Below are 27,961 nucleotides of genomic sequence, written 5' to 3'. Positions count from 1 at the left end.
GCGCAACTCAACATGACCTGGTGTCTGACAACACAATCTGCCTCCTTCATTCTGGAATGTCTACACCAAATCCTTCTAAACATGGTGATTGGTGAAGATTGTGCTGAAGCCATTTTTTTTGTATCTCCGACCCTGTAGCATCAGAGGCAATGTTGCCATGGTGCTGAATTTTGCAGCCTTAGAATCTTGAGAACGAAGCAGAACCAGAAGCCAAATCCTTTAAGACAGGGGAATTTAGGAAATGTAGATGAGACAACATTGTCAATGCAGCTACTGAATGTGAGTTGCAAAAATCTAATGAGAGACTTCTGTTACTATATAACTTGTATAATATCTGTAATAATCAGGGTGCTTCACATAATTTAAATATACAATCCTATCAAGTGTTCCATTTGTCATTAAAAAAGTCCCAGGAGAGTTCAAGATTCAAAAACATCTTTTCCCTTTCCAGTACAAATTTAAAATCTCCAGCAAAATGATCATGGTAATTAACAAAAATCAGTTAAGATTTCTGGAACTGCATAACTGACTTATATTCATTGCTATAATAAAAGCAAATTAATGCAGATGCTGGAATTTGAAACAGAAAATGCTGGAAAATCTCAGCAGGTCTGATAGTATCTGGAGAGAGAACAGAGCTAATTTTGAGTCGGGATTGTCAGCAATTTTCAGTGTTCTTCGTTCCTCTTGTGCGAGTTTTCTTGTCCTTTGAGGAAATAACTTTACCTTCTTGGATGCTGAATCTGCTTTAAAAGCAGCGAGCTTTAAACTTTTCATCAATTCTTTCAGAAAGGATTCTCTGCTCTCCCAATTTTTATCATTTACTGGAGCATGCAGGTTCTCACTTTTTCCAGCATTATCATGATAACTTGGTCCTAATTGAGCAGGTGAACGTCCCATCCCATTATGTACAGATCGCAGCACTCAAAATTTCAGTGTGTAAGTTTTCATTTAACCATCAAGTTTAGAAATAAAAGTATGTTGTGTCAAAAAATGAAGTTTCAGAAAGTTGATTTCAGGGTTGATTTCACTCTTGTATCAACGGCGTCTACCTGGGCGACTGAGCAGTCCTCTTTAGAAACGCACTTCTCACCTCTGTAGAATGAGGAAGGGGCTAGAAAAGGCGCCCTTCACATTGCCTGCTTCACTACACCCTGGCCAGTTTACTGCGGCTGGCGGGGATCCTATCTTGCAGTCAAACAAGCAAAATAAAACACAAGGTGACACCACTCACCATTTGGCACTTGGAACGTGCGCATGCTTTTGGACAACCCTACAACAGACAGACCAGGGAGAAGAACAGCCTTAGTTGCCAGAGAGCTTGCAAGATACAACATTGACATTGCAGCCCTGAGTGAAACTCGTCCTGCCAATGTAAGTCAGTTGACTGAAACTGGAGGTGGGTACACTTTTTTCTGGAGCGGCCGCGGCAGTGATGAGCATCGTGATACTGGAGTTGGATTTGCTGTCAGGAGTCACCTTGTTCAGAAACTTGCTAGTCTACCCAAAGGTGTGAACGACTGGCTTATGACATTACAGCTTCTGCTACAGAACAGAAATCAAGCCACTCTGATCAGCGGCTATGCCCCCACAATGAACAAGCTGGACGAGATGAAAGACAAGTTCTATGAAGAACTAGGCGCCCTACTATCAGCAGTGAGAATATCGACAAGCTGATCTTGCTTGGCGATTTCAATGCAAGAGCAGGGTGTGACTCTGCAATTTGGCAGAGAGTCATTGGGAGACATGGAGTGGGCAAGTGTAACAGTAATGGCCTACTCTTAATGAAGACCTGTGCAGCACACGACCTCCTCGTCACTAACACAACCTTCCGTTTGCCTACCCGTAACAAGACCTCCTGGATGCACACCTGCTCTAAGCATTGACATCTTATCGACTATGTCATTGTCAGGAGAAAAGACAGGCAGGATGTCAGAGTGACCAACGCCATGTGTGGTGCTGACTGCTGGATAGATCACAGGCTTATTGTCTCCAAAATGAAGCTCCGCATCAGATCCAAGAGGCGACCACAAGGAAGCAAGGTTATGAAAAGAATCAATGCGGCCAAGCTAAAGAACCCCAGCATAGCTTCAGCCCTGCTGAAGACTTAGAAATCAAGCTTGCTGACCTACACCTCGCAGGCAGCGCTGAGGATGACTGGGAACGCTTCAGGGATGCTGTCCATACATCGGGCTCTCTACCCGCAAGCAGCATGACTGGATCGATGAGAATGATGAGGAGATACAGGCTCTACTTGTTGAAAAGCACCATCTTCATCGGGCCTGTCAGAACGATCCATCATCAGCTGCCAAGAAAAATGTTTTTACCAGTGCTCACAGGACAGTCCAGAATAAACTGTGTGAAATGCAGGATGCTGGCTGAGCGCCAAGGCAGATGAAATACAGGGATACACTGACAGAAATGACTTGAAATGGTTCTATGAAGTCCTCAACACTCTCTCTAGACCTCAATCTCTCAGGAGTCCCTCCCTCCTGAGTACAGATGGTACAACTCTCATTACAGAGAAGGCTCAGATCCTGCAGAGATGGGCTGAACACTTTGAAGCCTTCCTCAACCGACCATCAACTATTAACAATGAGGCAATAGACAGGATTCCCCAGGTTGATATCAACAGTGCCATGGATGACCCACAGGTAGTAGCTGAAGTCATGAAAGCTGTCAGCCAACTATCTGGTGGCAAAACCCCAGGGGCAGATGCCATACCCGCAGAGATCTACAAAGCTGCTGGTCCTGTACTTATTGAGAAGTTCACCGAGTTGTTCCAGTCCTTCTGGAAGCAAGGATCCATTCCTCAGGAACTTAAAGATGCTTCCATCGTACACCTCTGCAAGAGGAAGGGCAATCAGCAAGTATGCGGCAACCACCAAGGAATCTTGCTGCTCTCCATCACAGGAAAAACCCACGCAAGAGTCCTGCTAAATCATCTGGTCACTCATCTGGAGCTGGGCCTGCTTCCAGAGTCACAGAATGGCTTCTGCAAAGGCCGCGGGACTATTGACATGATTTTTGCTGCGCGCCAACTTCAGGAGAAGTGCCAGGAGCAGAATCGTGAGCTCTACACAACCTTTGCTGAGCTTGCGAAAACCTTCGACACTGTAAGCTGACAAGGCCTGTGGAGGATCATGTCAAAGTTCGGCTGCCCCCCCAAATTCATTCAGATGGTACGCCAGTTCCATGATGGCCAGAGTACTGGATGGCGGAGAATGCTCTGAGTCATTCCCAGTCACCAATGGCATCAAACAGGGCTGTATGCTCGCACCCACACTGTTCAGCATGATGTTTACTGCCGTGCTGAATGATGCCTTCCAGGATAGTGTTGATGGAATCAGCCTCAAATACAGAGTGGATGGGAAGCTTTTCAACCTGAGGAGATTTCAAACTATTACCAAAGTGAAGGAGGCGCTTCTGAGAGACTTCCTGTTTGCCGATGATTGCACCCTATATACAGGCTCAGAGCCAGAGATGCAAGTCAGTATGGACAAATTTTCCATGGCTTGTGACAACTTTGGACTCACCATCAACATTAAAAAGACCAACGTCGTGCACCAGCCTGCTCCTCATGCGCCGTACACTGAACCCATAATCACAGTCAAAAGGCAGAAACTACAGGCGGTGGACCTGCACTTATCTTGGCAGCACCCTCTCCCAAGCAGTGACTACTGATACAGAAGCTAACTGCAGAATAGCAAAAGCATGTTCTGCTTTCGGTAGACTGCACTCCACTGTATGGGAACATTGAGGAATCAGTCCAGCAACAAAACTGAAGGTCTACAGTGCCGCAGTACTCACTACCCTCCTATATGCCTGTGGACTGTGAATCGAAGGCAAGGCAGCTCAATCTTTTCCACATGACTTGTCTTCACAGAATATTACGCATCAGATGGCAAGACAAAGTACCAGACACTGATGTTCTCTCTAGAGCAAGTCTACCATCAGTCCACAGACTACTGATGAGAGCACAGACCCGGTGGGCAGGTCATGTCATCCATACGTCAGACAAACGCATATTCAAGCAGCTCCTTTTTGGGGAACTCTCTGCTGGAAGACATTCACATGGAAGACAGAAGAAACGTTTCAAAGACACACTCAAGGCCTCCCTGAAGTTGCTTGACATAGACACGAGCACCTGGAAAACACTGGCACAAAACCCCCCATTCCTGGCACTGCCTTATCCACAAAGGCTGCCAAGCTTACAAAGCAAGGTGTATTGCTGAAGCACAATTTAAGTGCGAGCTGTGCAAGTCCAGAGCCACCAGCACAACAACTACAGTGTCTACACAAGTCTGTCCAATATGTGCCAGGACACTCCGTGCCCAAATTGGCCTGATCAGTCACCTTCGGACACACTGCAACCAGCCTCAAAATGACTGACGGTGTCAAGGTCCTCATCAATGACGATAGACAAACAACAATTAACCAATCTATTACCATTATCCATATTAATCTTATCTTATCTTTAATGTAGCATCTCAATCTCAAATAAACTAGTGAAACAGGATATCCCTTTAACAAATCAATTTATGATTTTCTAATCCTGCTATAACCTCCTTAATAATGGCCCCTTTTAAGGCACAGATGTTGGCCTCTTTTGAGGCCCTTAATGATGGATGCTAGTTTTTTTTCCAAGAGTCAAATGTTAAGCTAAGCGACCTATAGTTTCCTGCTTTGTCTCCCTCGTTTCTTGAATAAAAGATATTACATTAGCTGTTTTCCAATCTGACATCCTTACAAAAACTAAAGATTTTTGAAGATTATAATTTTTATTAAAAATATTGTATTATGCATTGTCTAGTGTGACATGGTAATAAGAAAGAAATTCTGATTTCACACATTGTAAATTATCATATTTTTCAATTAGTGTTGCCAACATAATTGTTCAAAATTAATCCATTGTTTTTTCTGATATCTTACTTCGCAGATATAAATGAGTGTGCGCAGGCTAATTTGTGCCACAGAGGGCATTGTACCAACACTCCAGGTTCTTACCATTGTGACTGTGAAGAGGGCTACATAATGAGTAGATTAGGACAGTGCAATGGTAAGTAAAATCATTGACTGTTGTCCATAATAGTAAATTGTATCTTTGGTCATTGTGGAGTTAATTCAACAACTACTGAGATTAATTTCAGATGAGTTTGGTTAAAATGCAACGTAATATATTGCATATTCTTAACTGCTCATTCCCCAGTTGCGTGCCATACTTTTTCCTTTTGTTAATTGGTTCGAATTGTCTTCCTATCTCATTGTAATGACCAGAGTTATATAGAACATAGAACAGTACAGCACAGGAACATGCCCTTTGGCCTATGAAGTTGTGCCAAAAGTAATGGCAAATCAAACTAATCTCTTCTCAGCCCGTGGGCTATATCTCACTATTACTTGCATATTCATGTGCTTATCTAAAAGCCCCTTAAATGCCCCTATTGTATCTGCCTCCACCACCACCCCGGCAGCATGTTCCAGATATTTACCATTCTAAAAAATCCCCTTTGAACTTAGCCCCTCTCACCTTAAATGCATGCCCCCTATCATTAAATATCTTGGGGCAATTCTGCCAAAAAAGTTCTAAGTGTTGAATTCGTGGAAAACTGATGTAAATCACATTTGCTTTCTCAGTGGGAGTTCAGACAAGAATCTCCCATACTCAGTTCACTGCAGAGCTCACAATCATGAATATTATTAAAAGTTTGGAGGACAAAAAAGGGACATGAGATTATTTTGGCAGATATGGCAAAGGAGAATCCAAAGAGCTTCTACAAATACATAAGGGCAAAAGAGTAACAAAGAGGAGAGTAAGGCCTCTTAAGGATCAACAAGGTCATGTATGTGTGGATCCACAAGAGATGGGTGAGATCCTAAATGAATATTTCTCATCAGCATTTACTGTTGAGGACAGCATGGATGTTAGGGAAGTTGGGGAAATAAATAGTGATGTCTTGAGGAGTGTACATATTACAGAGGTGGAGGTGCTGGAAGTCTTAATGCGCATCAAAGCAAATAAATCCCCAGGACCTGATGAAGTGTATCCCAGGACATTGTGGGGAGCTAGGGAGGAAATTGTGAGCCCCCTAGCAAATATTTTTGAATCATTGATAATCGCAGGTGTGGTGCCTAAAGATTGGAGAGTGGCAAAAGTTGTGCCTTTGGTTAAAAAGGGCTGCAGGGAAAAGCCTGGGAACTATAGGTTGCTTCCCCCCTCCTGTATGTTTCACACTTCCCCATTATGAATCATTACTGCTTTATAAAAGTGTGATACAGACACAGTGGTAGTGAAGGAGAGCAAAGAACTGAGAGTACCACTGAGTACCAACCCATGTATGCAGGGAGGGATTAGGGTTTCAACCAGTGCCAAGCTGTGGTGGGTAAATTTTTGGAAGGTATTTTGAGTGACAGGATCTACAGGCATTTAGAAACACAAGGACTGATTAGGGACAGTCAGCATGGCTTTGTGAGTGGAAAGTCATGTCTCACAAATTTGATTGAGTTTTTTGAAGGGGTAACCAAGAAAGTAGATGAGGGCAGTGTAGTTGATGTTGTTTACATGTACTTTAACAAGACCTTTGACAAGGTACTGCATGGTAGATTGTTGCATAAGGTTAAATCTCATGGGATCCAAGTTGAGGTATCTAAATAGATACAAAATTGGCTTCATGACAGAAGCCAGAGGGTGGTTGTAGAGAGTTGTTTTTCAAACTGGAGGCCTATGACCAGCAGTGTGCCTCAGGGATCACTGTTGGGTCCACTGTTATTTGTCATTTATGTTAATGATTTGGATGAAAATATAGGAGGCATGGTTAGTAAGTTTGCAGAGGACACCAAGTTTGGTGGCATAGTAGACAGTGAAGAAAGTTACCTCCGATTGCAACAGGATCTTGATCAACTGGGCCAGTGGGTTGACAAATGGCAGATGGAGTTTAATTTAGATAAATGCAAGGTGATGCATTTTGGTAGATTGAACCAGGGCAGGACTTACTCAGTTAATAGTAAGGCGTTGGGGAGAGTTACAGAGCAAACAGACCTAGGGATACATGTTCATAGCTCCTTGAAAGTCGAGTCACAGGTGGACAGAGTGGTGAAGACGGCATTCAGCATACTTGGTTTCATTGGTAAGAATACAGGAGTTAGGATTTTTGTTGAAGTTGTACAGGACATTGGTAAGGCCACACTTGGAATACTGTGTATAGTTCTGGTCACCCTATTATAGAAAGGATGTTATTAAACTAAAAAGAGTGAAGAAAAGATTTGCTAGGATGCTACCGGGACTTGATGGTTTGAGTTATACAGAGAGGCTGGATAGACTGGGACATTTTTCTCTGGAGCATAGAAGGCTGAGGAGTGATGTCAGAGAAGTCTATAAAATAATGAGGGGCACAGATCAGCTAGATTGTCAATATATTTTCCCAAAGATAGGGGAGTCTAAAACTAGAGGGCATAGGTTAAAGGTGAGAGGGGAGAGACACAGAAGTGTCCAGAGGGGCAATTTTTTCACACAGAGGGTGTAGTGTCTGGAACAAGCTGCCAGAGGTAGTAGTAGAGGCATGTACAATTTTGTCTTTTAAAAAGTATTTAGACAGTTACATGGGTAAGATGGGTATAGAGGGATATGGGCTAAATGCAGGCAATTGGGATTAACCTAGGAGTTAAAAAAAAGGGCAACATGGACATGTTGGGTTGAAGGGCCTATTTACATGCTATAAACCTCTGACATGACCCACCTTCTGCCCAAGTAAATGGATTTGATTATGATTATCGAGTTTGGCACTGTTGCATCCCCCTCGTGGATGCTTCACACTTCCCCATCTTGAATCATTACTGCTTTATAAAAGTGTGATTCAGGCGCAGTGGTAGTGAAGGAGAGCTAGGAGCTAAGCACCACTGAGTAGAACATAGAACATTACAGCACAGTACAGGCCCTTCGGCCCTCAATGTTGCGCTGACCAGTGGAAGCAATCTAATGACCCATAACCTAAACTATTCCAATGTTATCCATACGCCTATCCACTGACCATTTGAACGCCCTTAAAGTTGGCAGGCAGGGCATTCCACGCCCTTACTATCCTCTGAGTAAAGAACCTGTCTCTGACATCCATCCTATAATTACCATCCCTTAATTTAAAGCTATGTCCCCTCATGTTAGCCATCACCATCCGAGGGAAAAGGCTCTCACTATCCACCCTATCTAACCCTCTGATCATCTTGTATGCCTCAATGAGGTCACCTCTCAACCTTCTTCTTTCTAACGAAAATAACCTTAAGTCCCTCAGCCTTTCCTCATAAGACCTTCCCACCATACCAGGCATCATCCTGGTAAACCTCCTCTGCACCCTTTCCAATGCCTCCACATCCTTCTTATAATGCGACAACCAGAACTCCAAATGCGGCCGCACCAGAATTTTGTACAGTTGCAACATGACCTCACGGCTCCGAAATTCAATCCCTCTACCAATAAAAGCTAACACACTGTACGCTTTCTTAACAACCATATCAACCTGGGTGCCAACTTTCAGGGATCTATGCACATGTACACCGAGATCTCTCTGCTCGTCGACACTACCAAGAGTCCTTCAATTAGCCCTATATTCTGTACTCCTGTTACTCTTACCAAAGTGAATCACCTCACACTTTTCCGCATTAAACCCCATTTGCCACCTCTCAGCCCAGCTCTGCAGCTTATCTTTGTCCCTCTGCAAACTGTAACATCCATCCTCACTATCTACAACTCCTCCAACTTTGGTGTTGTCAGCAAATTTACTAACCTATCCTTCTACACTCTCATCTAGGTCATTTGTAAAAATGACAAACAGCCATGGCCCCAAAACAGATCCCTGAGGTACATCACTTGTAACTGAACTCCAGGTTGAATATTTTCCATCAACCACCACCCTCTGTCTTCTATCAGCTAGCCAATGCCTGATCCAAACTGCTAAATCACCCTCAATCCCATGCATCTGCATTTTCTGCAGTAACCTACCATGGGGAACCTCATCAAACGCTTTGCTAAAATCCATATACACCACATCAACTGCCTTACCCTTATCCACCTCTTTGGTCACCTTTTCAAAAAACTCAATAAGGTTTGTGAGACATGACCTACCCTTCACAAAACCGTGTTGACTATCTGTAATCAATTTATTTATCTTCAGTTGATTATAAATCCTATCACTTATAATTCTTTCCAAAACTTTGCCCACAACAGAAGGCTCACCGGTCTATAATTCCCAGGATGGTCTCTACCCCCCTTCTTGAACAAGGGGACAACATTTGCTATCCTCCAATCTTCCGGCAGTATACGTGTAGCCAATGACGACATGAAGATCAAAGCCAAAGTCTCTGCAATCTCCTCCCTAACCTCCCAGAGAATCCTAGGGTAAATCCCATCCGGCCCAGGGGACTTATCTATTTTCAAACTCTCAAGAATTGCTAACACCCCCTCCTTAGGTACCTCAATCCCATCTAGTCTAAAAGCCTGTATCTCAGTATTCTCCTCGACTACATTGACTTTTTCCTGCATGAATACTGACGAAAAATATTTATTTAGTGCCTCTCCTATCTCTTCAGGCTCCACGCACAACTTCCCATTATTGTTTCTGACTGGCCCTAATCTTGCCCTAACCAATCTTTTATTCTTAAGTACCAACCCATGGGTGTAGGGAGGGGTTAGGGTCTCAATCACTGCCAAGCTGTGGGGTCAGGAGCTTGCATGGATGCAGGGGTTAGGGGGGGCTCATGCCAGTCTGGCCTCCTCCGGTCAGGAGTTGCCACTGGTGACATCCTTGTGGGAGGTAAATCACAGAGGAGTTACAGCTGTGGGGTGCAATAACATTTAACAGTAAATATTTACAGTACACACTACCCAAGCCCTGGTTATAATGCATGTCTTCACTCTTGCCCTCCTGGTGACTGTACAACTTCTTATTCTTCCATGGTCTACTGCTATGACTCGGTGACCCTGTTAGGGCAATTGGTGGGGGTGAGGTGTTCCTCTGCCATTCTGCATAGTGATCGGTGAGAGAAGCAGGGAAGTCAGCGATCCAAGCAGGCTGGATTATGGGCTCAGCAGGGGGAGTTGGCACTGCGGGAGGAGGGTGGGGGGGGTCGCGATTGCGTTGTGGGGGGGCTACTGTTTGGGGTGCGGAATCAGGTAGGGGGGCAGCTGGAGTGGGGGTCGTCGGGGCTGGGCCCAGAATGGTTCAAGTGCCAGCAGTTGGGCCATGGGGGCTCAGAGAACTGGCATTGCGGGGGCCATGGGGCTGGCCAGCGATCAAGCTGGCCAGCAATCAGAAGGCCATCGGTGCGGGGCCAATCTCGGTGCTAACAGTGCACAGTGACCCACTCAGTGTGTTGATTTCAGCCTCTCCCGTAGGAATAGGCCTCACTCCCTGAAATTCAATGATATTCACACTGGTGGCCTCTGCAGTCCACAAAATGTGGGAAATCCTTCTCTGAACTCCCACTGAAAAAAAACGTGAATTACTCCAGTTTTCACACAGATTCGGCACTTCGAATGTTTTTGGGAGGATTCTGCCCTTTATTTTTCTGAAAAACGTCTGCCCTACGTATTCTACAACAAATCTTTTGTGGTCAGTACTTGAACAACTCTTTCAATGGATGGACTATTCAGTTATTTGATAACAAATCTCAACTTTGCCTTTAGGATGTTTCGTAAAACCTGAGGTAATTTTTCAATTATTTTAACAGATGTTGATGAATGCCGTAGCCCTAACACATGCCCTACTGGAAAATGCATCAATACTATGGGCTCCTTTGAATGTGTCAGCTGTTCAGCTGGATATAAAGCAATAAGTGGAAGATGCCTAGGTAAGATTCATAAAGTAAAATTGTACGGCATTGGCAATCTTCAGTAATAAACCACAAATCTGACATCTGCATCAAGAAAATACAGTAAAATTATAGATTTTGTAACATGGATTTATTACTTGAATTCTGCTTTGAAGATATTTAGTTTGGTGGTTTCAAGCAGTTAGAACCCTGTATATGTAGAATCCTACATATATTGCCTTACTTTGCAACAGATTTTATTTCTGCACCAAAACAAAACCTATTATATGATCTGTTGATAATGGTGTGATATTAGTAATGGAAAAAAAACAAAAGTTGATTTCTCATGCGTTTAGTAGAATTCAGATAAAGTTTGTAATTTGAAATTTACAGCAGACAAGAGATCTGTAAGATATAATCTTTTTTAATTGGACTAAGTCTCTAATTTCATTTTCAAATAGGAGGCAATTACTTATAACATTGCTTATCTGCTAATAATGCACAATAAAATATTCAGGTGGCGACTATTTGGATAAATGATCCGCATTAAACTTTTGGCTACAGACTCAGCCAATGAATAGGTCAACTGAACAACATTATTTCTTTATTAGGTAATTGCATGCAACCAAATGTCAGAATTTTAGTCGCAATGATTATACAACACTACTAACCAGCATGCACGCACGATAAGACCTTATTTGGAAGGAAATTGTCACTCCAATAAGCAGTCACATTGGTGAAGCTAATGAACTGTTACATGGAAAATAAGTTTTCAGATAAGTGCTTGGGATTCTATGATCTCGTGGTGCCGTGGTAATACCCTTACTTTTGGGCCAGAAGTTCTGGGTTCAAGTCCCACTTGAGGACTTGATGACCATGTGCATTCATAACATGGCCAAACAAGCTGATTATCAGCCTATATGCCTGATGGCAGGTGATAATTGCAGGACAGTTGCCTGGTCAGCCATACTGCAGAAAGTGATTTGGTTTAGCTCAGTTGACTGGACAGCTGGTTTATGCTTCTTAGTGACATCAACAACACAAGTTCAATTCCCGTACTGGCCAAGGTTATTCATAAAGGCCTGGCCTTCTCAACCTTGTCCCTTGCCAGATGTGTGGTGATCCTCTGGTTAAATCACCACCAGCCAGCTCTCCCCCTTTAAGGGGAAACCAGCTTATAGTCATCCAGGACTATGGCAATTGTACTGCAGAAGGCAATGGAAAACCACAGCAATACTTTATGAAGCACAATCATGGACCAATCCAAGGAAGTGTGTGGTTGCTAATGCCCTCAGAGCATGGTAACTGAAGGAGGAGGCAACTTGAGATTCATAATATATTTCTGAGAGCAGGTGAACTGTAGAAGGAAGTATGAGGGCCTAATTAAGGAATCACTTGTCCAAGAGAGTGATGGGAAATTAAAACAACTTTTATATTTAGCATTTTTAACATAATGTCCAAAGGCCCTTCTCAAAGTCATTTATGCCTCCCTCAAGCCACTGCCCAGATGGAACAGTTTCAATGAGGCGGGGTGGGGGCGGTGGTGGTTACATTGGTATAAATAGGAAGTCCCCCTTCAATTGAAAAATTAACACGCCTACTTCCAGTTTAACTGGGTTGGGCTTAAGGCTGGATGATTAGCAGCTGAAAGAAACTGGGAGATGCTGGTTTGAGTAGCCAAGAGCTTTTCCCGCATTTTTGAACTTGCAAACCTCCATCCAATCTCTGACCCCAACCCCTGCAATCTTTCCGCATTCTCACCCCCAAAAACACCACTATCCTTTCACACCCTACTTTCTGTCTGAACCCTTCTGCCATTTTTCAAACCTCTAATGCCATCTCTCCAAACCATATCTCAATGTAATCATTGGGAGCAATCCAGAGCCTACGCACTCTTGTCAATGGAAATGGCAGTAGGGTCTCAAGATCCAGTGAAACTCAAAATGCGAATCTCACTGGCAGGATAGCAATTCCACATTTTCACCAACCCTTATTTTCCGTGTAACCATTCATTAGCTTCACCAATGTGAATGCTTATTGGAGTGACGATTTCCTTCCAAAGAAGGTCTTATTGTGCGTGCATACTGGTTAGTAGTGTTGTATAATCCTTGCAACTAAAATTCTGACAACCGTTTGTAACCAGGTTCAAGCTCTCAGTTTAATTAACAGATCCACCGCTCCCCGGATCCCTCTGTGGCCATATATAGACCCCAAGCAGTATTTTCAAACTTCACCAACATGACATCACATCATTGAGGTTTACAACAAGTTCACCATGCCAACCTGTACCAGGGGCAGACCCAAGTGGGAGCCTCATGTGGAGGAATTCATTTATTTGTGGCAGCTGAGGAACTCATAATATCCATTTCCCTGCGCAATTACCGATCTTATTGATTGTCAGTGACCATCACTAGTAGTGCATGCAGATTACAGGGCCATGTCACCTTCCCTGCCAGACAGACAAATAGCCAGCCTTTAATTTGGCTGATTGAAAAGTTTGAAATAGAATTAAACAATTCTAATGAATATGGCTGAAAAAAAGAGACATGGCAAAGTGTCTCATTTTTCAATCATCAGGACACTTCACAAGAATGCCAAGTTAAAGGAGAAAACAACAATTTGTACTGTATGGGAAGAGAGTGCTGATTGGTTGGCAAGTGGACTCTTATTAGAATGTTGCAATGGAGGGAAGTTAAGAAAGAATAGGCCATTTCAAGCTTTAGGATGTGATCTTGCAGCAGTTTTGGGTCCCATGTCTAAGGAAGGATGTGCTGGCCTTGGAAGGAGTCCAGAGGAGTTTCACGAGAATAAACCCTGGAATGAAGGAAGAGCTTGTTGTATGAGGAACGGTTAAGAACGCTGGGTCTGTTCTCGTTGGAGTTTAGAAGAAAGGGGAAAAGGGGAATCTTATTGAAACCTACAGGATACTGTGAGGCCTGGATAGAGTGGACGAGGAGAGGATGTTTCCAGTAGCAGGAAAAACTAGAACCAGAGGACACAACCTCAGGCTAAAGGGACGATCCTTTAAAACAGAGATGAGGAGGAATTTCTTCAGCCAGAGAGTGGTGAATCTGTGGAACTCTTTCCTGCAGAAGGCTGTGGAGGCCAGATCATTGAGTGTCTTTAAGACAGAGTTAGATAGTTCTTGAAGGGGACCAGGGTTATGGGGAAAAGGCAGGACAATGGGGATGAGAAAAATAGGGACATCTCCCCACAGAGTCATAATGCTGCTGGGTTACAGTTATAGCTACTGACCATCCCAAAGAGGGATTGCCCCTCCAAGATCATAGCCAAGTGACAAAACTTTCCTCCTTGTCTTTCACGAACCTCACCTTCGGATCAGTAACTCTCATCTTGAGCACTGCAGATCAAGAATGTCCCTTTGGCTTTTAGCGTTAATCCATCCACTGTCCCAGGTTGAGCTCCATGATCTTTACTTGGCTGCAACTTTGGAAATCTAAGTGCACCTGCCTAAAGCTTGCCATGTGGGTCAGGACACAATAGCGTACATTTCCAGTTCCTAATTCAGATTGAAAATCTAGCTGATGATCCCTGCTAGAAATGTGGCAAGGTCATACTTCTACTTGATTTCACAACAGCTGAATATGGGCAAATGTCTGCATTGGAAACATTCCTTATTGAAAAACTCTTTTTTTCGAGTGAGAAATAATGTGTACTGCAAGACTTCACTGCTGACAACAGTTTGAAGGACCAAAAATCCTCAACAATTCTGACTACATGAGAACGACAACATCAGTGGCTGTAAAGGTGACATAACTCAATTCCTTCATGTCAGCATCCTTTCAGGCTGGAGCAGGCGACATCTGTAGTATCTCCCACTTTGCCATCTGTTGCTTCATAAGAGAGGGAACAAACATTCTTTATACCAGGAGATGGAAGTCTGACCAGAGAGAGGGAGGCAGAGCTTGCAGGTGACTTTTGTAGGATAGAGAGAGCTTCCGCATGGAGCAGGGTACCTTTGACTGTGACCTGTTGAGTGCTGCCTCTAAGACCACAAAATTTACGACTTGCTGAATGTGCAGTTGGTGCGTCATCAAACTATCCTGGCACAAGTAATGATTCTTTTAATCTGTACCATCTACTGTCCCTCAGTATATGAGCTACCTGGTAAAACAGCTGAATAACAATGGCAATCTGCACAATATCCAGCACATCCAAACACAAGGCCAACATGCATACAATGAGGTCATGCTGCCACAGGAAAATAATTGAACACGCCATTACATTGGTCTAGAGAAACAATGCAGTACTAATTGGATTGTGTGTCCTGACTCATGGTAGGCTGCTGTATCCTGCACAGTCTGCCCATAATCACAGAACAGCCCTGCCAGCAGGGAAGAAAAGGACCAAAAGTATTTACTTAAACAACATTTGCCCTTTCCAGCTAAGCTGCTTGTGACTACTTCATTCCATTATGGATCCACTGAACCCAACTTCAAATCCAAGACTATTAATCCAAAAGTCCTGACAAAAGCTCTGGAGATATGGGTTCAAATCCCACGATGTGGATATGCCAGCATTGGACTGGGGTAAACACAGTAAAAAGTCTGACAACACCAGGTTTCAGTCCAACAATTTATTTGATAGTAAATTCACTATTTACTATCAAATAAATCGGTTGGACTGAAACCTGGTGTTGTCAGGCTTTTTACTGTGTTCAAATCCCACCACAGCAGCAGGTAGAATTTCAATTCAATTTTAAATCTTGGATTAAAAATAATCTCAGTAATAGTGACTATGGACCAGAATGCCCGAGAAGTGATGCAGTTGGATTGCCATTCCATTCTGTTTACTTATTCAGGTTGGAAGCTGCTCATTTCTCATCCGCTCTCAAACTAGGCCTGAAAAAGATGTAGCATACCCAGTTCCCAAGTTCTTCCAGTACAGGGGTGGGTTTTCCCTTTCCCGGGGAAAGGGAAAACACACCCCCTTTTTATTGGTACCAACTGCAATAATCCAGTAAACTATAAGGTCGCTGTGTTTAATGTACTTTAAAAAGCCAGGTAGAAAGTATATGTAAAAGATAAGTGGGTAGGATGGGTTGGGTATGATAGCTGAGGGGGATGAGGTATGTCAAGGATTGGGGGCGTGTTTGGGGGTGGGGTGAGTGGGTAATTGGTGGTTAGTGGAGTTGTAACATAGTATAATGGCACAGAGGGATAGTTTTGAGGTAGCTAAGGGTTGGGGATGTTAATCAGAAGCTTATTACTTATTCAGGTTGGGGATATGTCGGATAGTCAGAGGAGTATTTGGGAGAGTATCTGTGCATGTTGAGCGATGTCCATCCAGGATAACTATTGTACAGAACCCCCCCCTTAAAAAACACTGAGGAGTCAGGGAGGGACCAGAGAAGTGTCAGGAAGCGGGGTAGTGTCAATATGATAGTTACCCAGGAATTAAAAGAACATAAGAACTAGGAGCAGGAGTAGGCCATCTGGCCTCTTGAGCCTGCTCCGCCATTCAATAAGATCACGGCTGATTTTTTTTGGACTCAGCTCCACTTACCCGCCCGCTCACCATAAACCTTAATTCCTTTACTGTTCAAAAATTTATCTATCCTTACCTTAAAAACATTCAATGTGGTAGCGTCAACTGCTTCACTGGGCAGGGAATTCCACAGATTCACAATACTTTGTGTGAAGAAGTTCCTCCTCAACTCAGTCCTAAATCTGCTTCCCCTTATTTTGAGGCTATGCCTCCCTAGTTCTAGTTTCACCTGTCAGTAGGAACAAGTTACCTGTTTCTATCTTATTGATTCCCTTCATAATCTTATATGTTTCTATAAGATCTCCCCTTATTCTTCTGAATTCCATAGAGTATAGCCCCAGTTTACTCACTGTCTTCTCATAAGCCAAACCTCTTAACTCCAGAATCAACCTAGTGAATCTCCTCTGCTCCCCCTCCAGTGCCAGTATATCCTTTCTCAAGTAAGGAGACCAAAACAGTACTTTAGGTGTGGCCTCACCAGCATCTTATATAGCTGCAACATAATCTCGCTGTTTTTAAACTCCACCATCGAGCAATGAAAGACAAAATTCCATTTGTCTTCTTAATTACCTGCTGCACCTGCAAACCAACTCCTTGAGATTCTTGCACAAGGACAGCCAGGTGCCTCCGTACAGCAGCATGCTGCAATTTTTTACCTTTTAAATAATAGTCCAATTTGCTGTTATTCCTACCAAAATGGATGACCTCACATTTACCAACATTGTACTCCATCTGCCAGACCCTGGCCCACTCACTTAGATTATCTATATCCCTTTGCACACTTTCAGCATCCTCTGCAAACTTCGCTCTTCCACCCATCTTTGTGTCATCTGTGAATTTTGACATTCTACACTTGGTCCCCAACTCCAAATCATCTATATAAATTATAAACAATTGCGGTCCCAACACTGATCCCTGAGGCACACCACTAGTTACTAGTCACGAGTAAATCCTTCTAACACTTCCTGGCTAACTACTCCCATGCAGTGCTTGCATCATGTGATCTTCTTGGGGCATTCCCCAACACATCCTCTGGGGTACATCTCTTGAGAGGTTCTGAGCCCATGAGTCTATCAAATTATTGTAAAACCCTTTAGAGATGGAAGTATGCTGTCCTTAATTGGTCTGACTCCACGGAAGGCCTCCTTGCCCTTGCATCCTCATCACCACCCCCCTCCACTCCCAGATAAGGCCTGATCCTCAATGACACTGAACTAAACTATCAGGGCAAGATTTTACGGCCTCTCTCATCCCAAAATAGCAAAATCCCACCCAAGGTCAACAGACAAAGAGAACAAAGAACAAAAATCAGCCTGGGAAACAGGCCCTTTGGCCCAACGAGCCCGCGCCGCCATCCCAACACCACCAGTCCACCTCTCTACCCACGACCCCTATCTAATGTTTTATGGCCATCCAGATTGAGGGAAACTGATTTAGGGACAATTTATTCCTGCCAATCAGCCTAACAGCACATCTTTGGGGTGTGGGAGGAAACCGGAACACCTGGAGAAAACCCACGCAAGCACGGGGAGAATGCGCAAACTCCCACAGACACCGGCCCAAATCCATGTGTCTGCACAGCAATCAGCGATAGTCACTGAGCTGTCGTCTTGCCCAGTATCTTGTCCAGTTTAGGCACACACTAACGACATGAAACACTAGGCCAATCTCAAACAACCAAGAGCAGCCCCAGTACGACCCATCGTGTGTATGCCCCTCATTGGACACGAGGTGGACCGATTTAAAACCTGTGAATTAAAAGAGAAAAAACATTATTATCATACTATACCCATTTACATTACCAGGGACGCCCCAATGCTAATGACCCTTATTTAAAAGGATCTCATATATCCACCCATCTCCTTCCTCTGTTCCACTCCTTGCCCAGTCCAATTCCCATGGCAGACGGGATGGTAAAATTCCAGCTTCAGTTTGCTTAATCTTTGCTGCTGTGTGCATTATTGCAGCCCAAACAATTATCACTGCTTTTGGGTAATGCTGGAACGAAAGAATTGCCAGCCCTCAGATTTGTCAGCAACTCTTGGAAGTGGGATATCCTGCCTCAGAATTGCAGAAGCCAGAACTTTAGCAATTAATTGCCTGAACCACATAAAAGAGAATTATGGCCTCCAGGGCCAGTGGAGATGCATTCATCCTGACATTCCTCTGCATCAAATCTCAGCCATAGTTTCACTAGAAAGAAATTATATCTGGACAGAAGATCCAGTAATTGAAATGAATGTATTGAAATCAACAGGGCTTTTCTTATTCATAGCTCAACAATAGCACAATTTACTGGAGAGTAATTTAAAATTTAAAAGATGACTACAGAACTGTGTACACAAATCAGTTTTTTGGTGCTTAATGACGATTTACTTACGTCCTTCATTAAATTCCCCGTGTCCGTTGATATTCGTACTGTCTCTTCCAGTGAGTTGCGCTCCAAACCCCCTCTCTCAGTTACCTATTTTTTCAGTCAGTTTCAAGCAGATGTTGTTGATCCCAGTCATATTTTGGATCACACATTGTAGAAGGTCAAAAATTCAAACCAAAAAACTGGGGGAATGGAACTATTTTGCAGAGCAAACTGCAACAGATGTGCTACTGCAGTGTGTGTTCTTTTGCTCCAAATTTATCTTGGGTGAGTTTTCAGCAGTATGAGATTAACAAAACAGGATATTTTTCCCTTGAACTGATTTCATAATACTCCCTATGAGCCACAATAAATCCTTTCACCATGTAACATGTTGTAATTTCTGAATTCCGGGCCGCAAGATTTTAGAAGTTGGATTTATAGAATAAAACTGACAATGAAGCTTCTTGCCTATAGAAATAGGCAACCCATAACAGAATATATAGTGTATTCCACTAGATATAGGCCAGTCTCACATGCCCGAGTACTAGCAAGAATAGGGAATTTGGCACAGCCGGATCTCCATTCACAGCAGCGGGACTGGTGAATTACGGCCAGAAGTAAGTTGAACAATCTGAATCTTAGTCACAAACTGTTTCTGAAATATTTAATATCCACTACATAAGTCAATATTAATATTTGGGCTATCTTGAAGGCAACCATAAGTTCATTTAAGCATGATCATAAATCAATATTTTTTGATTAGATCAAAAAATATTTGATTTGATTTATTATTGTCACATGTATTGATATGCAGTGAAAAGTACTTTTTCTTGTGCGCTATACAGACAAAGCATATCATTCATAGAGTATATAGGGGAGACAGGAAAGGAGAGGATGCAGAATGTAGTGCTACAGTCATAGCCGGGATGTAGAGAAAGATCAGCTTAATATAAGGTAGGTCCATTCAAAAGTCCGATGGTAGCAGAGAAGAAACTGTTCTTGGGTTGGTTGGTACATGACCTTGCATGTTCCAGTTAAGTTTCTCATACTCTAAATTCAAGAGCACACATGCCTAGCCTGTCCAATCTTTCCTCATAAGACAGCCCATCTTCTTTCCAGGTATTAGTCTAGTTAATATTTTCTGTCCAATGCATTTACATCCTTCCTTAAATGAAGGAGACCAGTACTGTACACTGCATTCCAGATGTGATGTCAGCAACATCCTACATAACTGAAACATAACTTTGCTGCTTTCGTATTCAATCCCCGTCACAAAAAGCAACATTAATGCACTGCCCAATAGTACAGCTATTCCTACCAGTATTCTGACACTCGCTGATCCTGACTTCTATGCATAATTAATTTATGTCACAATTTTCTGAGGCAAGATCCTTTCTCACTAATGTTCTTATGATATTCTTTAATGTCAGGGCTACTCCTCCTCCTTTGCCATTCTGTCCAACAGAGCATCCCACTGAGGCCTGTCCCTCCGCCCTCTATCCATCCTATACCCATAACCCTGCACATATACCATTGCTAATCCTGACAAACCTACATATCTTGGGACGCTAAGGAGAAATTTAGCATGGCCAATCCACCTAACCTGCACATCTTTTGGACTGTGGGAGGAAACTGCAGCACCTGCAAGAAACGCACGCAGACAAGGGGACAATATGCAAATTCCACACCGACAGTCACCCAAGCCCAGAATCAAACTGGTCCCTAGTGCTGTGAGGCAGCAGTGCTAACCATGCTGCCATTATTGAAGGTGATCATAGCCTGACAGTTGCATGGCACAATGTTACTTGCTACTTATCAGCCTAAATCTGAATGTGATCCAGATTTTGCTGCATGCAGGTATGGACTGCTTCATTACCTGAGGAGTTGAAATTTATTTAACTAAACAGTACAATTTACGCTGGATGTATAGCACAGAAACAGGTAATTTGGCCCAATCAGTTAAGCCAGTAGAAGTTGTGATCAAACTGTACAATGCTCTGGTCATCTTCATTACTATATACAGGTCTCATCGCCAAGAAATAAAGAAGATACTCAAAACAAAACAACATTGATGTGGTACCTTTCATGACCTCAGGACATCCCAAAGCAGACAATGGAATATTGTTGTAGGATATTCCACAGTCAATTTGGACACAACAATGTAACAAACAATTATGTAACAATAATTAGACTGAGAGATAAATATTGGCCAGAACACTGAGGATGCTCCTCAACTGTTCTTTGAAATAGTGTAATTGAATCTTTTGCATCACTTGAGAAAGTAGGCAGGTGTTTAATGTCTCATTTGAAAGACATCACCTCTAACGTGTAGCATTCCCCCTGTATTGTATTGGAGGGTCATTTGGGCCCAAGTCCAGTAGTGGAACTTGAACCCACAAGTTTCTGACTGAGAGTTGAGGAATACTGTAATTTAAACCATGGCTGACATAATAAGTGCAGGATATAGTACAGAGAAGAGTCATAAGAATGAATTCTGTTATCAGAAGTCTAAGTTACGTGTAAAGATTCATGAGATTTGAGCTTTGCTGCCTGGAAAGAGAGCATTTGAGAGGTGATTTATAAAGATGCACATTGTGTAATAAGGTATTTTGTTAGTGTTTTGACGACAGCAGATATTATTTTTTAGCAAGTCAGGTCCCAGAGGGAAACATATCTTACTGGTCATAATAATTTTACTTGCGTTTTTAAAATGAGGCAGAAAAGCTACTAATCCTGGAAACATGGAACAGTTTTAGGATTTTGAAAAATTAGATTTATTACTGAAGAAAACTTAAGTACATAGAATTAAAGTTACATTGTTAAAACAATCTTAGAAAGCAATCCCCGCCCCCACCCCAAAGAAAATCACTTGATCAGAACACACAAGTACTACATTCTTGACAACAACTCCTGTACAGATTTTTAACTGAAAATCCAATAATATTACCCAAGGCAGAAACTACTGTTACTTAATAAAGGAATACCACACGACTTCTCAAATACTTCTGTTTGGCTATGGAAATTCAAAAAAGTTCAGAAACAATTTGTTTTCTGAAACAAAAACTCTTTTAGTTTGATTGGATTACTGTTTCAGATTTCACAGCTACTGTTAGCACAAAGTTGGTCATCTTCCACACACTGCCACCCAACTTAGCTCAAACTCTTTCCTTAAATATTGTTTTCCACTTTTAGCTCAGATTCCATTGTCCTTAAGCATGTCTTTGAACTCAGTTTTTCCAGAATATAAAAAGCTGTCATGTTTTCCTATTGCCTCTACTTTTTGGCAAATAAAATTTTAATAACCATCTTCTGTTTATTTATGAAATGTTTGCAAGTTGTAAAAGTTCCTTTGTCATTTCTAAACTCCATTTTGAAAATTTAACAGCTGAAATGCTAAATCTCAACCTATATCCTCATGCAAATTTTAAACCCAACCTATTTAACTGTAATTCCAGCTTCACCATTACCCTGTCATTACAAATACATGCACCTAGCACCTGACCCTTTTATCCCTAGCTCTCACAGACAAGCTGTTTCGATTAACCTTCTCCTTGTTTAATTAATCATTGGCACATCCAAACACAGATTCATAACCTTCTTTACAGGATGTCATATTCCCAAACTACAAAACAAATCCATCATTACAGTGAAATGGAATCTGAAATTTAATAAATTAATTAAGAAGAATACACACTATTAAAAAAAATTTAGATCCCATATCAGGATTTCCATGCAAAACAATATCTTGGAATGAGTTTCTGAGCAAATTGATAAAGATGGAAACTTTGGATCACTTGGAACATAACTAGTTGCAACAATTGAGAGCAAATAAGGTGGTACTAAATTAATGTATTAAAATAGCCTTCTTCATTTGCAGGTATTTTGTAATTTAGACTCGCTGAGCAGGATTTAGATCCTGGCAGGGGCTGGAACATGGGCAGAGAGCACAAAAATAGCACCACTAACCAGCATGCTGAATTCCCATCATTATTACTGCCACTAGCAAGTTTCATCAGGATAGGGGAAGGCCAGTAATGGCCACAGAATCAGCTTACAAGTGTCCATTAAAAGGAACATGGCTGAGAAGGAAGCTCAGCAATTGACACACATTGGATGTGCAGAAGTTGCAGAGTGATTGGACTCTATGTGAATGTGCAATCTGTCTTCCCTCTCTTAGCATCAGGGGAACATATGAGAAAGGAGTAGGGGTTCTAAAAATAATCGGGAGCTCAGTGAGTGTAAGGAAAACATTGGCTGACAATGCGAGTGCATTCTGAGATTTTAGATACAAAAGTGATGAGAAGCAGCAAACTCAGCTGGAGAAGCAGAGCTAAATCATGAGATGGTCAATAAGGAGGGACAAGGGACCGGAAAGCAAAGAGACTTAACCCTTAGCATAAGATCTTGCCAAAGACAAATCTGCCCAGACATGTCAAAGACCAGTGCCACCTATCTAGCAGATGGTAATTGAGATCTTCAAGAAGATCTCACAGTGCTGCTTGCCCTTCCTTGCCATTAAAATCACTCTGGCCATGAACTTCTTTGTCTTCAGCTTCATCTAAGGATCACAGGCAGATCTTGGCGACATCTCACAATCATTGCATCTCACAGGTCACTGATGTCCGATTTGCATGAGTTGGGGCCACATCTGAACAGTGTGCTTGACCTCTATCACTGGATTTCCCAAGTACAAGCAATCATCAGTTTCAGTCAATGTCATCATCAAGACACCAACTGACTGCCCAGTGAGATTCACCAAGAGGAAGGGCTTCATCCCAGCATGCTGCACCCCTCCCAATGTTCAACTGATCCACAATCACAACAAGAGCTTAATGCATTGGTGTGCTTTCTTGGCAGCTGATCCTTTATCTTCTGGCTATTAAGGCTGCTGCAGCTAATTATCTTTTAATTCTGCCATCAAACACTGTAGATGGATTCTAGGGCTAAGGGTTATCACTTGAAGAGATGAACTCACACCTTTATCAGACCATGAGACAACATCACTACAACCAAAGCCATATGCAAGAACTACCAAGTAAACCAGTAGACTTTTGAAGATCAGTTCAGTCAAATGGCGTTCAGCTGTATACTGAAAGGTATTACACATGGTGGTGGCCTGCTGTGCTCCCTATAACATAGTCCTCTGGGAAGGAGTGGACCTTGAAGAGGTGATCTCCTGAAATGATACAGCTCATTGAAGGAAGAGGAGGAGCAGGATACGGAAGATGAAGAGAAGGAAGAGGAAGTTATTGAATACAGAGGTGGCCTACATCAGCACAGGACTTGAGGTCTTCACCATAAAGTTATCAATGCCAGGGATCATTTGATTCAGGCATGTTTTGGCTGAACTCTTCTAATCAGAAGACAGCAAGATCTGGAGCTCATGTTGAGACACCTGGGAGAGCACTTCCATTGAAGATCAGCCTTTCATTGCTAGTCAATGATCCATAGGTTTCACTATTACCCTTCAATTATACTTGTTTCCCTTCACAACCTCTTTCCTCTATTCCTATGTTACCATTAAATCAAGCAAGTTCACATGACTAGCAATATTTGCATTGTGTGACTGAGAGAAAAGTGCACATTTACAGGTGAAATAAACTTCACTGAAGCACCCTGTGCTTTGTTTAATGTGGTGGCCTCCACCATTGGCAATGTTCACACAATGCTAACATTGTGGCCTCAGATGAGATGAGGCAGGCCCACTAGCCATTATGTTTTTGCTTGCAACTGAGATGCACATGGACTAAAGAGATAGACAAGGTACTGTTTGTCCCTGTCACCTATTCCCGTCATTCATTAACGTGGGAAGTTGCATATTTTCTCAACCTCAGTGTCCCAAAATGTGTAGGTTAGGGGGATTAATGGAGTAAATGTGTGTGGTTACAGTGATAGGGCAGGGGAGAGGATTTGGGGAAGATACTCTATCAGAGGGTCAGTGCAGATGCAATGGGCCAAATGGCTCTTGCACTGTAGGGATTCTATGATTCTGTGAACACTATGGTTCTGGACCCTGCTGGGGGTAAGTAAGTAGCCTGGACACGTGATTCATAAGTTCAGGTGCATCATGCTCCTCAGGTTTCTCAGCTGGTGTGTCAGCTGATGTTTGAATGCCCAGAGGCCTGTCATGAAGTTCTGGTGATGTACTCAACTTGCCAAGGGAAGAAGGTCATTGAACTTTTTCTGGCAGTGGACCCAGTTTTTCCACCACTTTTCACCTCCTAGTATTTTCAGCAACTTCTCTCTATACTTGCTTGATTTGAGGAGACTTCTCAGAGGCAGACCTTCTAAGAAGAGCACCTCCCTCCTTGCCCTCTGTGCCTCAAGACAGATCTCCAGGTTAGTATCTGCACAGTGAAGGACAGCCCTACTCTGGCTGCTGTCCCTTTGTCTTTCCCCTGCAATCACTGCTCAATTCCCTCAGTCAGATGATAGCCACAATAAAAGTTGCCATGGTGATCGATACTTGCACAGTCCTTCCTCCATTCCTGTTCCTGCAGGTACTAATTCACTGCCAAATGTGCCCTCCGGCCAATTAATAACTGCCTGCATCAAAGTCAGAGGCTATAATTGCTTTGTCTTTCCAGCACCCGTGATATGTTCAGGACCCAAAATTGGTTCAGTTGTCAGGCTTCAAATGCTGGAAAGAAAATGGAGTCCTAAGGTTTTGCACAATTCCATCGTGCCCAAACCCTAGCCTCTTCAGTTTCATCTGTTTCTTCAACTCATCCCAATCCAATTTTTCACTAGTTTAGCCATATTAATATTTTCCTTTGCTTTAGCACTGTCACCATACTTTTAAAACCACTGTTGTTAAGGTCAGATTTTTCGTGGACTGGAGAAAAATATATAATAGCGCTTCCTTGAGACTGCTGCTATTCTTGATCTATGCTAATGACTTAGATTGGAAAAGAAGGATGGAAGCATATTTTTAAATTGTTTAGTTGGTTCTCTGCTGTAGATGATGAAGACAAGATCACATTTTTGTCCATCTCCCTTTAACCTGAGACTAGAATGGGCCTTCTTTTTATACTCTTGTAATGGTGGCCCCATTAAGGCTACTATGATTGACCGTTCTCCATACAATCTCTACCATTAAAAGGAACAACTATCCTGGCTTGGACTTGTATCACCTGCCATTCCTTCAATGTTGCTTGGTCAACAGCCTAATATTCCATACCTAAAACCCTCGACTAGTGGTCAAGGAGAACGCCTCCTATCATCTTCCCTCTGCAACTAAAATGGGCAATTATGGGCAAATGGGCAAACATGGCTGACATCCAGAAACAAGTAAAAAGAAATAGCACTAAGTAATGAGATGCACAATTTTGACAATAAAACAATGACATGTTGCATTGAAAGGAAGCTTTATCTTTAGCCTGTATTGAGTCAACTGATGTCTACCACGCTGGTAATAGGAGTGCTAGTATTTGTCTCAGCACCTCAGGGCATGCACAAACAAATTAGGGTTTCTTCCCTTGATAATGCCCTTCAATGATGCTTCCTTAAAGTTTAGAAAAAGTGTCCATACTCTATTGTCTCGGACACATGTGAAAAGTAGTTGTTTGGTTTGGATATCAGAGATATTATGACAGTCATAAAACTTTACCGAACACGAATCAGTGCTTCTTAAGAGCAAAATAATGATTGGAAAGAGGAAGAACAGAAAAAACAAAAATGAATTGTAGCTTGTGTGATTAAAACAAAACTGCATTGTAATTTGTGTGATTTAGTAGATTTGGCATAACCTGACAGTGCAACAAGAAGCCAGCTTACACACTGTTATTTCCTTGTTCGATTAATGATTTCAGTCCTTGAGAACATCCAAGATGCAGTACTGCCAGCTGGGATCAGTGCAGATATTCTTGATGGCGTGTGCTTCATGGAACAAGTAGAATAAAGGAAACAGTTTTTCTTTTCTTAGTAATGTTACCATTGGAAGCTTTTTGTTTTATATTATTTCAATACTACTCCTGTCAACTTTGTGGATTATTAATTGTCAATACAATAATTGTTATGACTATTTACTGGCGATTAAGTGAAAAATGCATATGCATTTTGGTTGTTTTTCTCGTGTAATTGAATCCTTCTGCAATAATTTTAAAAAACATGTGGAATCTTACAGCCCTATTGTTATGACTTTGTGCCTGTTTCAGATGAGAATGAGTGCTTAATTTTTGGCATTTGTGCCAATGGAAATTGTATCAATATGGATGGATCCTACAGATGCAATTGTAACCAAGGTTTTGAACCTGTGACAGACCTAAAGAGCTGCAGAGGTATGCAATCATTTTTAAATAAATGCAGTGTGATTTAGAACATTTGACTCAGGAGCTCTGTACATAAAGCCCATGCAACAAAACTATTTTGCATACTCTTTTTACCCACACCAATATTCCTTCAATGCAGGAAGTGCAGTGCCCACTTGGTATACTGCAGTGCCTCTGGGCACCTGACAGTACGAATTGGGCATGGCCAGTGCAAAGTCTGACAACACCAGGTTTTAGTCCAACCGATTTATTTGATAGTAAACGCACAAGCTTTCGGGTTAGTCCCTTCGTCAGGTGAATGGAGAGTTCTGGCCTCAGACAGAGCATATAAAGCACAGACAGTTTAGAGATTACTGATTAGAATGCGAATCTTTACACCTAACCTGCTGTTCAAGTCTTGAAGTGGCCGACAATGTGAGTGGAAGGAGCACTGATCACAGGTTAAAGAGATGTGTATTGTCTCCAGACAGCACAGTGAGTGAGGTTTTGCAAACCATGGCCAGTGTGTCAGGGACAGTGCCAAGAGGGTGGGGCCTGCATGGGATTGGGACCTGACTGAGGGCTTTGATGGGAAAGCAATGTGGGGGTGGGGGGAGGGCTATGATAGGGAAGATCATGCAGGGGGAGAGATGGGATTGTGCAGGGGTGGGGCATGATGGGGGGCATATAAGGGGAGAGGGATGGGGACTCAGCGAGAGGGCCCCAATGCCGGTGACCTGTGTCGGGTACAGAATGGGGGAACATACCAATAATTGGAGGGGGAGGGGGTTCCTGATGTCCACTGGGGGAGGATGGTGGTCTCCTAGCGCACTGAAATCGAGTTGTTCAAGTGTGCAACTCCCCACTCTCCCAAAAAAACTCTCCCGGGAGCGCACCTAACAGACCAGCACGGATTGCTCCCGTGTTCCCACTGATATGACGTATTTGGGGGGGGTGGGGTTGCGTGGGCGGGGGGGGGGGCGGAAAGGTGCGTTGGGGGGGTGTGGAATACTATGATTGAATAATATATATTTTTCTCTTAAATCTG

At 42.7% G+C, this 27,961-nt stretch overlaps 1 protein-coding gene across 1 annotated transcript in view; it reads left to right on the top strand.

Annotated features, from left to right (window-relative positions):
* Positions 1-27,961, top strand: part of LOC145352441 (latent-transforming growth factor beta-binding protein 2-like) — a 440,928-nt gene that overhangs the window by 302,315 nt on the left and 110,652 nt on the right. Inside the window, exons 19-21 of the mRNA XM_080202303.1 lie at positions 4,940-5,059; positions 10,720-10,839; positions 26,821-26,943. Of these exons, the coding sequence (XP_080058429.1) occupies positions 4,940-5,059; positions 10,720-10,839; positions 26,821-26,943 (363 nt within the window). The remainder of the gene's footprint in view (positions 1-4,939; positions 5,060-10,719; positions 10,840-26,820; positions 26,944-27,961) is intronic.

Source organism: Carcharhinus amblyrhynchos, chromosome 14 (genome assembly GCF_965287045.1).
Source record: "Carcharhinus amblyrhynchos chromosome 14, sCarAmb.v2.hapA, whole genome shotgun sequence".
Taxonomy (NCBI): Eukaryota; Metazoa; Chordata; class Chondrichthyes; order Carcharhiniformes; family Carcharhinidae; genus Carcharhinus; species Carcharhinus amblyrhynchos.
This window is presented reverse-complemented; position numbering and strand designations above follow the sequence as displayed.